Raw genomic sequence first — 11,400 nt, forward strand, 5'->3', positions numbered from 1 at the left:
TTTTTTAACGAAAGAAAAGGGCTGAACCGAGCGCCATTTTAATTTCCTTTCGTTCTGCAGATTTGTTACGGATTCCCTTTTGTTCGCCAGCTATCCCTGTGATATTTCAGCGCACATTATTCTATATCCTCTCATTTCTATGTAGAATCATCACATGACTATATAACCATTGCATAAGATATTGCAAATTGGGTTACCGTGCTATGTCATACACATATAATATGAAGTTTATACATATAAAAATAACGTATCGTTGAATAAATTATATTTCCACTTCAGTTGCGAGTCATCTAATTCGGGCTGCCACGTTATCTCCGCAGATTATGCATTCTCCTATGATATTGGATGAGGCCAAGAGCCGACGTTTAAATTGGGTCGACACGATCCAGGGATTTCAATATTCACCCTGCGGTTAAAGATCGGGGACTAATCCAAATGCGATCGGATGCATTACGGAGGAGAAATCGCCGTGCAGGTTAGGAACGTAAATGTTTGTCTGGGACTCCACACCGCGCGTACACACTAGGATGCACGCGTCTTAAGCACCGAAAAGGGTGAATATCTGAGAGCGTGGTAACTAATACATAATCCCGTCATCGTTCGATCACACGATGGGGTAAAACCCCGATTAAATCCCGTTAAGTCGTACGCGATAAAACTGACGCGCGCGATTAAATAGCACAGAAAGTTGCGTGACTAAAACGGCAAATTACTGTCGTTTGAGTGTGTCCCTAAACATGTAATTGTCGTCGTAATGGCGGCGGAATGCTAATAATCCTTTTCGGCGATTTCGCCATCGAGGTCGCCCAGTTCTGAAGTTCACTCTCGCCGAGGTGGCTGGCAGTTCAACAACTTTGCGTTTCCAAATTGCAAACCATCGTAAATAAGCACGCTTATCTCGTCAAGTGTCGTCGCCAAACTCAGTACGCTTCGCATTTCTGTGCGAATTATGGCATCGTCAAACCGAGTTTGTCCGCTTGTTAAGACGGGCATAACGGGCTCGGATGGCGCCGTATCGCGAATACCAAGCTTGAGTATCGAGGATAATGGGCTCACGGGAACTTTGTGTGTCGCTAAATGGAGTAAATTAAGATATTGACGAAAACGTTGCGGCAATATATTTATATCGTTTTGCTTTGCATTATCCACGCGCGCTCTTTACATTTATACCACGTCGCTTCGCTTCTGCGAACGTCAAGACGTGTTAGCAGGAAAACACGAGTGAAATTTCCTCTCGCAAGACGAGAGCAAATACGTTTCTTCGCCGTCGTACCGACGAGATATTAAGTTGTTGAGACGAAAGTTGAGGGCTTTATAGAACCCGTAAGACTCATCAATTTCCCGGTATTTCCGATCGGTCAATCCTGCAGAGACAGCAACATCATTGCGCTGCAATCCCATTGACGGTGAAGAATGAAAACTCCGTTTAACAATATCGCTTATTCAGGCGCGTCGGCACCGGTGCAGACTTTCTTCGCCCGTGGCGAGATGATCGATTGCATTCGCGCGCACAGGGTCCCGCAGTCAAAACTGCACCCGCGCTGCCGATCAATATTCCCGTGGCCCCCCCGTGTGTCTCGCGTTCCGCGTGACTTGCCGTGTACTTGAAAATAGCATCGCGTTAAAGTTCGCGATACCCACCTCCACGGTCGCGCTTTTCATTACGTCATAAAACACGTCGGCCTGGTCGTATACCATAAGGTTGCAGTTTCAGCGACGTACATTGAGAAACATATTTCGCGGGAATTGACGCACTGCCTCTTTTGTGGCTGTATGTTCACCATTCATTTCGTCGCGTCGCGTCGCGTCGCCCCAGTCCGGTCGTACTTCGTGAGCAAAAGTTCTCGCGCTTATTCGTTCGCCGAAACAAGCGCGTAATTTCGTTAGAGAACTCGCAGCGTTGGCGGTTTCACTTCGTTATACGAAAACTTTTCGCGGTCCTGTATGAAAAAGGATATAGGCGGGTGCGGAACAGTCGAGCAACAGCTGCAACGACGCCGCCCGCTCGCCCGCAATAATTTTCATTTCGTGTGATTATTCGCGAATTGTTCACGGTATACCGCGACCGCGCGCGCACGATAACGACAAAAGAGTTTCTTGCCGGCGGCGGCTGTGGCCCTATTTGTTACCATTTGGCTCGTATAACGCTCTGACAAGGTATAAATTTTCCTTTCATCCGATACGTCAGTTAGCGGATCGCTATGCGCGCCCAGTATACGCGTGCGAGACCGTGCGTGCGTGACTAACCACCACGCCACCAGATATATCTCGATTGCCGCGAGGAAAGATACGAGCGTGTAGTATAAGAAAGAGAGAGAGGAACAGAGGGAGGGGAAGAGAAACAGAGAGACAGAGAGGCAGGAGGTTACAACAAATTGCCAATCTCAACCACAGTAACCAACTGCTAAGAGTTTGCCCGAGTTGCATCAACATTCCTTCCCGCAACAATTTCTCTGTTTCAGATATGGACTCGATATTTCTCTTTCAACGATTTTGCACTTGCCGCAAAAACATAGCTGCGGCAAGTACGTATAAGTGCGTAATCTAAAATAGAAGAACCATAATTCGAAAGTCTGTTGATATAACCAGTTATATATATATCAATGGTAATTGATATTAGTTAGAAAATGTAATTGCCGATTAGGCAATATGAATTTCTAATTAGGTGTTTTATAATTCAACACAAACTTTATCGATCACCTCGCTTTTCGCTTCCCTCTTTTTAAGATGAAACGTCAAGGCATCTTACTAATTCATCGATTAAAACTTTATTTTTGTACGTATACATTTGTAATCTTTATATAATATATATTATATATATATTGTTCGTCAGGTCACATTAGAATAAGTAAATGTTACCATTTACCATAAAATTCCATGTGATCAGTATATTTATATCGCATTCTCGTAATGTTTAATGTATTTTTTTATCTAGTCAAGAACGAGTTTGTATAAGTCCTTCCAGAAATCAACTCTATCATGTAGTAAGCCTTTCTCCATTTTTAACTCTTGATTAATATTCATGTAGTTATCTTCTATACCTCTGGGCTCCCAGTCCACGTTCACATATTCATTCATATGTGATGTGGGATTTCTGAAAATACCGCAATTGCTTTCCCATTTTGTACTTGCTATTAAATTAGTAATCAACACGTTAAGAATGATTTTGCTGAAATAGTACAAAATTTAACTATGAATATACAGATCTGAAATTAATTTTAAGTTTAACTCAAACATGATGCAAAAATGCTGCAAAAAATTTTAACATTTTAGCTTAAGTGTCCTTCATAATTATTTTGACAATTCAATACAATTATTTTCAGATTTATATTTAGTCAAATTAGTAAACAGCAAAATCGTTCTTTTTGTGAAAAGCTATAGACGTACCCATCTTTTGCAAAGTTCGTCAGCAACGTGGTGTAAATGCGCACCATCTTTTCTGCGGGGGAGTCTGGTTGTGGCACGTTTTTCAACGCGTCCGAATAGAATTCATAAGTCAAATCATCACCATGAGCAGCGCCTTAGTTGCACAAGATAAAAATTGTAAACACAAATACGGTTTATTAAAATGTACCGTCGCTTTTTCTCTATTTTGTTGTACAATAACTACATCATAATACAAAGCGAATTTCCTACGGACATTTATAACTCGTAACTCACCATCGTCTACTTGGACTAAAGATTTTATCATACCGAACGGAGCTTCGTAAGAGAATATGTACTGGTAAATTGGAGACGAAATTCGGGAACTTAATACCTCTAAACTGAGTGCGATCCCTGCGTCAAACATGACGTCGTCCAACATCTAAAATGCACAAACAACTTTAATATGCACATCGTTAAACTTATGCGCTGCTTACACGAAGTTTCGCGATAGCGGGACGATATTAACGTTAAGTACTCACCATCATGAACTCTTTCGTGGTTTCCGTGGAGATCAATTTATCCCCAAAGTAGTAGCTCTTCAAGCTTTCACCTAGTTGGTTCTTCTGCCCAGCATCGGTTATATTCAAGTCGTTCGGCAGGAAGTTCTCGAAGTGCTCATTTATCTGGTCGATATTACCAAGCAGCACTGGAAACAAATGTTTTCATATCGTTTACATGACGCCGAGCATGTAACTTCCGTGTAATATCGTATCGGTGATTACTCTGCACATAGAAGGAAGACTCATCGGCCGTAAATCCGGCCATAACGGGCACGTCGGCAATTTTTCCGGATTTCAAAAGCGTCCAGGGATCGGCCGGCAGAAATATCTCTTGTCCTATGTCAGCTTCCACCGATGGAATAAACGCTTCGGCGCGGCCGTTCATGGCGCTCTGCAATCGAAATGATTATCCCCGCTCAATACTCGTTAACGTAATGTCTGCTTCGGATAAGTGTACCGTAAACTTCACTTAGCGTAATTTGAAATGCTATCTCTCGTGCGTGCAACAAGGAAATAATACATTCAATTAACGCAATACCTGTTTAAGGAACGGTAAATCATCACTGGCCGCAATTAATTCTTTTGGAGAAAATTCTGCGAGTTTAGTAACTAGCTCAGCAGAATCGGTAGTATCAATGTCGAGTTTCTCACCCAATTTGAAGGCTATATCTCTGGCATCGTAAGATATCGCCCATGTATTTACCGCACTTCCACTTTGCAAAATAGCTTTATTGAATAAACCTGTAGCACGATAAATCGTATTGTGTGTATATATCCTACATACATATTTTATACTGACGTGAAAGAGACAAAAGTTTATTTCGGTCAAGTAATCACACATCTCACCATCGGACATAGGAGACATCATGTGAAACTGGACGGAACTTCCGCCTGCATCTTCGCCAAAGATCGTAACTCGAGTGGGACAGCCGCCGAAGTAATGTATGTTGTCCTTGACCCATTTCAGCGCCATTACCTGATCTTTTAGACCAGCATTACCAGGCGCATTTTTGTCACCAGTATTTAAAAATCCTATAATTCGATAACAGGATAATGATTATGTACAAAAAGAACGATTTTGCAGAAGTATCTAAAAATTTAGCTAAATATAGATCTAAAAATAATTTGATTGAACTATCAAAATAATTATACAGAAAACTCAATCGTGATGAGCGATGTGCTGTAAAAAGTTTTTACTTTCAAACAAACAGCGTCCTTTGAGCGTCCTACATAATTATTTTGACGCGATTCAACAAAATTATTTTTAAATCTCTGCACTTTTTCAGATATTAAAAGAGTAATGACAGTTTCTTGAGTTAAATAACATTTTAATATTTTCAACTTCCATATAAGTATCAGAATGTAAATCAATCCATTTCTGTAATTGGTTTCAAAGTAAACGACGTTCGTGTTTATACACTTAGTAAATAATAAATTAAATTTGAATTTCAAATTTGATACATTTTGTTTAATTTAAATTAAATTGTTTGACTCTCTATTATTTTAGTTAAATTAACGACATATTTAGAAAGAGCAACCTATAGAAATGATTAAAACTCAAACTGGATATAATTTGACAATTATATAAAATTTAAGAGTGTAATTCAATTTTTAACTATTCAATAAAATCTTTCTTTCCGTATAAATATGCCTCTCAAGGTTTGATAATTTAGAAGTTATTTAAACGCAGTGCCTTACAAAAAACACGATTGAAGACGCGACATTTATTACTTACCAATTACACCTAGTCTATAATTAAGCGTCACAAGAACAACATCTTGCTCGATTAAAAAGTCAGGCCCATAGAATACATCGTCGCCCATGCCATGATTAAAATTACCGCCATGGAACCATACCATAACAGCTTTACAAGCATCCTTGTTCAATACCGGAGTATAAACGTTAAGAAAAAGACAATCTTCCTCGCCAATTATATCTTGTTGTATTGTACAAAAGAAAGGACAGGACGAACGATGATAGGTTCCATCATACGTGCCTTCCCAAGGCTCCGCTGGCTCCGGCATCTCAAAGAGAAGAATTGAAGTTCAAAGTATTAATTTATTACTCTTTTAATTCTACGGTTCAAATTTGTATTTTAAATGTGGAAAGTCTATTAAAAAAATATATATGTATACGTGCAAATATATATATATATATATATATATATACACATATATATGTATCACATATATCTGGTAATCAACTTACCTGGAATTTATCAAGGCCAACATTGGGCTTTGCATAAGGTATCCCTTTAAAGCTGTAGTATGCTCTGTTCTGCATTACAGTACTAGTCTTTAGGCCCTTTAGAAATCCCTGAGGAATTTCTAATTGAACATCTTGTTCGGCTTTGGCCCATGCGACCACAAACGCACATAACACGAACTTGTTAGACCACATTTTAACACTGCGGAAAGATCATGTCATTGTTCATCTTTTATAGCTTTAGAAAACACGTTGACGATCAAAAGAGCAGGTTATAACGGACTATATTTACGCAATTACTACTCAGGGAATATAATAGCGCGAACAGGTTACCCGTAGAGCAATTTACGAGATGCCTCCATAATCTCGCGTGTCAACTATAACCGCGCAACATCGGGTTTTCAGGTAGAATTGTTAGGTCGGATTTCCTCAGTTTATCTTTAGCCTCGATACATAACCTTCATTAGAGGTTCATAATGTGCTTCCTGAAATTTATTGTAATCCGCAATAAGGTACATCATACAGACTACATGGCTTTTCAAGAACCATAGATAAAAGAGATAAATTGCTCTTTATTGTTATCTCCTGCAATATACGCAGATACGATACAGGTTTAGCAAATTTTTCATCCGTCAGCGATGTACTATAGTATTCATTACATATTTTTGATAAATATAATTCTAAATAGCCGCACGTCATATTAGACAGCGTGATTGTACTATATATTTTAAAATCGAAATTTTTCATGAGATTTCTGCCTTAGCTTGTTACAGCCGAAAACAAATATAAAAGCAAAATTTACAAAATTTTTATTCATAAACTTTTTATAGAAAATATCTAATGAATTAACAAAATATTTTTAGAAAATGGCTCTCTTTACAATAAAATAAAATATATAACAATATAATGGAATAATAATAAAATAATAACTTTAATTAAATCGCGCGGACTTTATACCTCTACTAGTAAGTTTCACGATCTTTTTCTAATTTTTTTTGTTGAGAGTCTAAAATTGAGAATTAGAATCACATTTAAAAAGGGAAGTATGTCTAAATGTTAATGAAAAACAGATTCAAATCAATATCAAAACATTTAAATATTTATATAGGTACAATAAAGATTAAAAAAAAGAAATTCTGTACATTTGTACCCAATATGATCTAAATATTTTCTCTTTTTTTGTAAAAACAATTGGAAAAATAAAAAATAATGAGGTGACCCAATGCTGCTTTTATAAAACTATAAGTGTATTAACATATTGACATGTTTATTGACACAAAAATATACAATGAATTATTTTTCAAAATATATTGAATTTATATATATATATATATATATATATGTATCTTCTCAAAATATTGAATTTATATTCTATAATGCGTTGGCGTAATTTTAAATTAAAAATCATGTTTACTTATTTTTATTTTTAATAATGCATTGGCGTAATTTAAATTAAATTTATTTGATTTATTTGTTTTTAATTTTCTATGAGTTTATTTATCGCTGATGAGGACTAGTGAAGTCAAAACGTTCCGTATGATATTGATAATAATAAATTTTATGTAATTATTACATCTTGTATATAGCTCAATTGTGTTTTTGACCTGGGAAGATACTTATGTTTATTATTGATATTTAGTTGAGCGAATCATAATTAACACTGAATTTGTTAATGATAATTGAATTTACCTACTTCTTTTATTTACTTATCTACTTATTTCTGCGAATTAGATGAATTAGAATCCATGATGTGGAATTAAAAAAGTTACAAAAAACATTACGATGTGTATATATTCAGTATGCCTAATTGGCTATATTGGTCCTGTCTTACAAAGAGTTTCTTCTTTTTAATTATAAAAAAAACGTGATATAAAGATACAAACTTAAATATATGTATAGTGTTGTAAAGTATGAATACAGACTACACAATATCATAAACTATTGAAATTAATAACCATAGTTATAGGAAGCAATTACTTAATCTACGAAATATAATATTATATCGCGACTATGACATTTCGCGTTTTGCTTTACTAATGATAATAGAATGAACAAATTGAGCAATAAATTGATGAAATCGAGTCAAACGAGTAATCTGCACGAGTTACTGTTGAATTAATCGTAATTACCTACAAACAGTGAATACATATATATGTAGAACCTTTTGACCCATATTAGGTCTGGTTACCTCATTTTAAACACAATTAATTCAACTTTCTATTGATCACGTTACGTAATTTTATATTATGCAAGAATATATTAAAAAATTCTTATGTTATTGCTTTGAAAAAATTTCAAGTATAATTTTGAGGTAGAGTGCATAAAGTGCACTTTTGGAATCTATAATTTACTTTTACATCACGCAAATAGAAAAGCAGATGTAAAGAGAAGAAATGAGGTGAGCACAGCTGCACAAACTAAGTAGAATGAATTTGAATGGTATGCCTTAATGATTAAGACCATGTACTTGATGCTAACTTCACGAATTATACGGTAATTAAGGTCGAGTTAAAAGAGAATTTTTTATTGAATTCGTGCAATATTTACAATATAAAATTTTATTATTATACGAATTTATGACATAATTAAAATTTTTCGCGACAGATATTTCATACGTCAATAAAAAATAAAGGTTATTGCTTTACAATATTTTTGTCAGAGTGATCTGAAAATAGAAAAAAGCGCTTCTTTATCTCTCAAAAATTCAGTAAGATAAATATTTATTTTCCGATATTTAGTTATGAGTAGCAAAGTTTATTTCACGATAAATCAACATTTGGAAACGGCGTCGACAGACGATGCAATAGAAAAAATATGAAATCGAAGTAAATCTCGTGCACGTGATTTTTCGCTTTAACGAACGATCCGACGGTTTCTGACAATCTGTTCGCCGTGCTCGGGAGAAGGAAGATACGTTCCGTGAGCAATTGCAGCCGTCCACCCAGCGTTCCCCCGAGTGAGTTTCAGTCTGTTTCGAGCGTGCCATCGAATTTTTCAAACTTCAACGTGATTTTCCATGAGGAGTTTCTTCGCCGGCGGCAATGATTCCGTTGAAAACGGCGTTGCCCTCGTCATAAATGCAGCGTCGCAGTCAGACCGAATTTATGCAAAGCAGCCGATAGGTACACACTCGATTCACGTCGCAAACAATCCGCCATCCCCTTTAGCGATTTCGGTGCGCTTCTTCTGCTAAATAAAGTACTTTACAAGATCGTATTTATATATTGCTTGATCCGAGAAAAGAGGGTATAGAAATAAATTAGTTTGCATATTCAAACGAAGTGGATCTATGCAGTAAAGGAGGACAAGCTGGTCGATAAGCAGTTTTATACAACGGTAAGGAACAAGCGCGCTTCCAACTTTTTTCCTAAATAGAATATCCGCTTACAGCAAGCTGCTTTCAACGGTTGCCGCTAGGGAAAAGACAAAAGGGTAGACATGGGACACTTGTGCGAAATATGACCACTTTGTCCACGCCCCGGCATCGACGGCTCTCGCTCCTACGCGTTTTCTACCCGAGAAACTTACAGCTCAGTTTCATGTTTCAAAGCGACTTTCAAGTCGAATTTTAATCAACATGCTAATTTTCAAGAAACAAGCGATGTGTGAAAGCGGCAATTTGAGGCGAACGTTTACATCAGCATCCGCCTCGAGTCATCCAAACTTAAAGTCTGCAAATGTAACAAAAACTTAAGGCATACTTCTACTTTCTTTTTCATGTATAACAAGATGAAAACTTATTATGTAATAACCCTCTTTCTTATTGTTGGCATCATTTCAAAAAGTGCGTTGCTTGTTTCTTAATAAATACCGCAAATATATGTATGACACAGGAAATGCAAAAAGGATTTTTATTAACTTCATTTAGAGCACTTCACACGCGCACACACAAGTAATTGAACGAACACTTGTGGAACTTATGGTAAAGCACAATAAAATTTCTCGCCACAGTATGTGAAATGCAGGTGGCCGAGTGCTCAATCGTGCGTTACGCAGTCGCGCAGTTTGCGAAACGCATCGCGACAATGATAAAAGAGACCCGCACGAATTTATGAACGGACAGACCGCAGTCGTGAGCCGTTTAGCTGGTCGTTGTTTGCTCGAATTACGGGCCATTGACACCGGAAGAATTTCGGATAATACGAAAACAACACGGTCGGGTGACCAGGCAGTAAACGCGCCCGGTGTACGAACGAAATGAAACGCGAACGAATATTTTTTTTGCCGTTACCCGTACCCTTTGTCGCAGTGCGCGCCATCATCACCGATCCTCCCCAACGCGCGTCGCGACGCGGCTCCGCTCAGCTCGAACGTACACGGCAGACGGAGCACGCGCGAATTTGACACATTTTCGTCGTACGAAAAGCGTGGCCGAGAGCATATTTTCACGTTTTTTTTCCTCCCGCAGCCGAATCAACGGCTCGCCGTCACTCAGATACGCCGCCATCCCTCTCGAGCTTTTCACTTCGTTTTAACAATCCTGTACCTTCATAGCTCTTTCGTCGCCCTATTTCCTCCCAGGTTCTATCTCTATACACTCCTTCTATGTCCGCTTTTCTATTCGCCTCCGTCTGTTTCGCTCTAGCCATCCACTACTTTCTCGCCTCTCTTTTTCTATGTCCATTTGTCCTTTCGCTGGTCACCTCCAACCCCTATTCACTTGCTCTCTCACACTGTCACCCGGCTATGCGCATTTCGTTCGCTCGCAAACAATGCTGCGGCCGCCCTCGCGCCTATACGCTGTTTTCACTGAATAAATTTAATTTAAATTTTCCTGCCGTTCGGAACGTTTATTAAGTAAATATATCACGCGATGTGGAGAGAGAGAGAGAGAGAGGGTTGGCAGAACGCTTCATCGCTGTACACACTGATATTTTCCGCGGGACTTGCATAGCCAAAGCCGCGAGCACGTATTGCATCCCGCCATCGCATCGCCGCGGATGCGTGCACGTGTTCATGATGCACGCGCGGAATAGCCGGCGCAACGCGATTCTCCATGTTTACGGGATTAATTTATTAAGTTTCACGCGCGAACCCTTTTACCTACTACCCCTAGTCGAGACTCGCATGGTATGCGAATTGGAAAATGTAGTTTCGTCGCGCGGGAATCCTATTAAAGCATAAACTGCTCGCAACAAAATGGAACGCGGTATACGGCATATAAATTTTTTAAGTCAGAAGTCATGGACTAACTAAAATGAAAATCTTCTCGCATATTGATGCTACGTATCGTACTGTCCATGAGTATAGAATAATTATTAAAACAAAA

The 11,400-nt window shown here is 38.1% G+C and overlaps 1 protein-coding gene across 1 annotated transcript; it reads right to left on the reverse strand.

Annotated features, from left to right (window-relative positions):
- Positions 1 to 2,828: 2,828 nt before the first annotated feature.
- LOC108776504 (esterase FE4) lies at positions 2,829 to 6,326 on the reverse strand. The gene is made up of 9 exons (XM_018543130.1): positions 6,135 to 6,326; positions 5,662 to 5,950; positions 4,773 to 4,958; positions 4,465 to 4,667; positions 4,149 to 4,317; positions 3,906 to 4,072; positions 3,661 to 3,805; positions 3,388 to 3,520; positions 2,829 to 3,094 (listed from the first exon to the last, which is right to left on the reverse strand). Exons 1-9 carry the CDS (start codon positions 6,324 to 6,326, stop codon positions 2,932 to 2,934), a joined length of 1,647 nt encoding a protein of 548 aa, XP_018398632.1. The 3' UTR covers positions 2,829 to 2,931.
- Positions 6,327 to 11,400: the final 5,074 nt, after the last annotated feature.

The sequence above is a fragment of the Cyphomyrmex costatus genome, unplaced genomic scaffold, assembly GCF_001594065.2.
Source record: "Cyphomyrmex costatus isolate MS0001 unplaced genomic scaffold, Ccosl1.0 scaffold36, whole genome shotgun sequence".
NCBI lineage: Eukaryota > Metazoa > Arthropoda > Insecta > Hymenoptera > Formicidae > Cyphomyrmex > Cyphomyrmex costatus.

Bases quoted from the DNA above. Each gene is read 5' to 3' on its own strand.
- LOC108776504 (XM_018543130.1), bottom strand. From the start codon at position 6,326: ATGTGGTCTAACAAGTTCGTGTTATGTGCGTTTGTGGTCGCATGGGCC. The intron at 3,806-3,905 runs GTGAGTACTTAA...TGTGCATTTTAG, and splicing joins CCACGAAAGAGTTCATGATG to ATGTTGGACGACGTCATGTT. The intron at 3,521-3,660 runs GTGAGTTACGAG...TGTGCAACTAAG, and splicing joins TTTAGTCCAAGTAGACGATG to GCGCTGCTCATGGTGATGAT.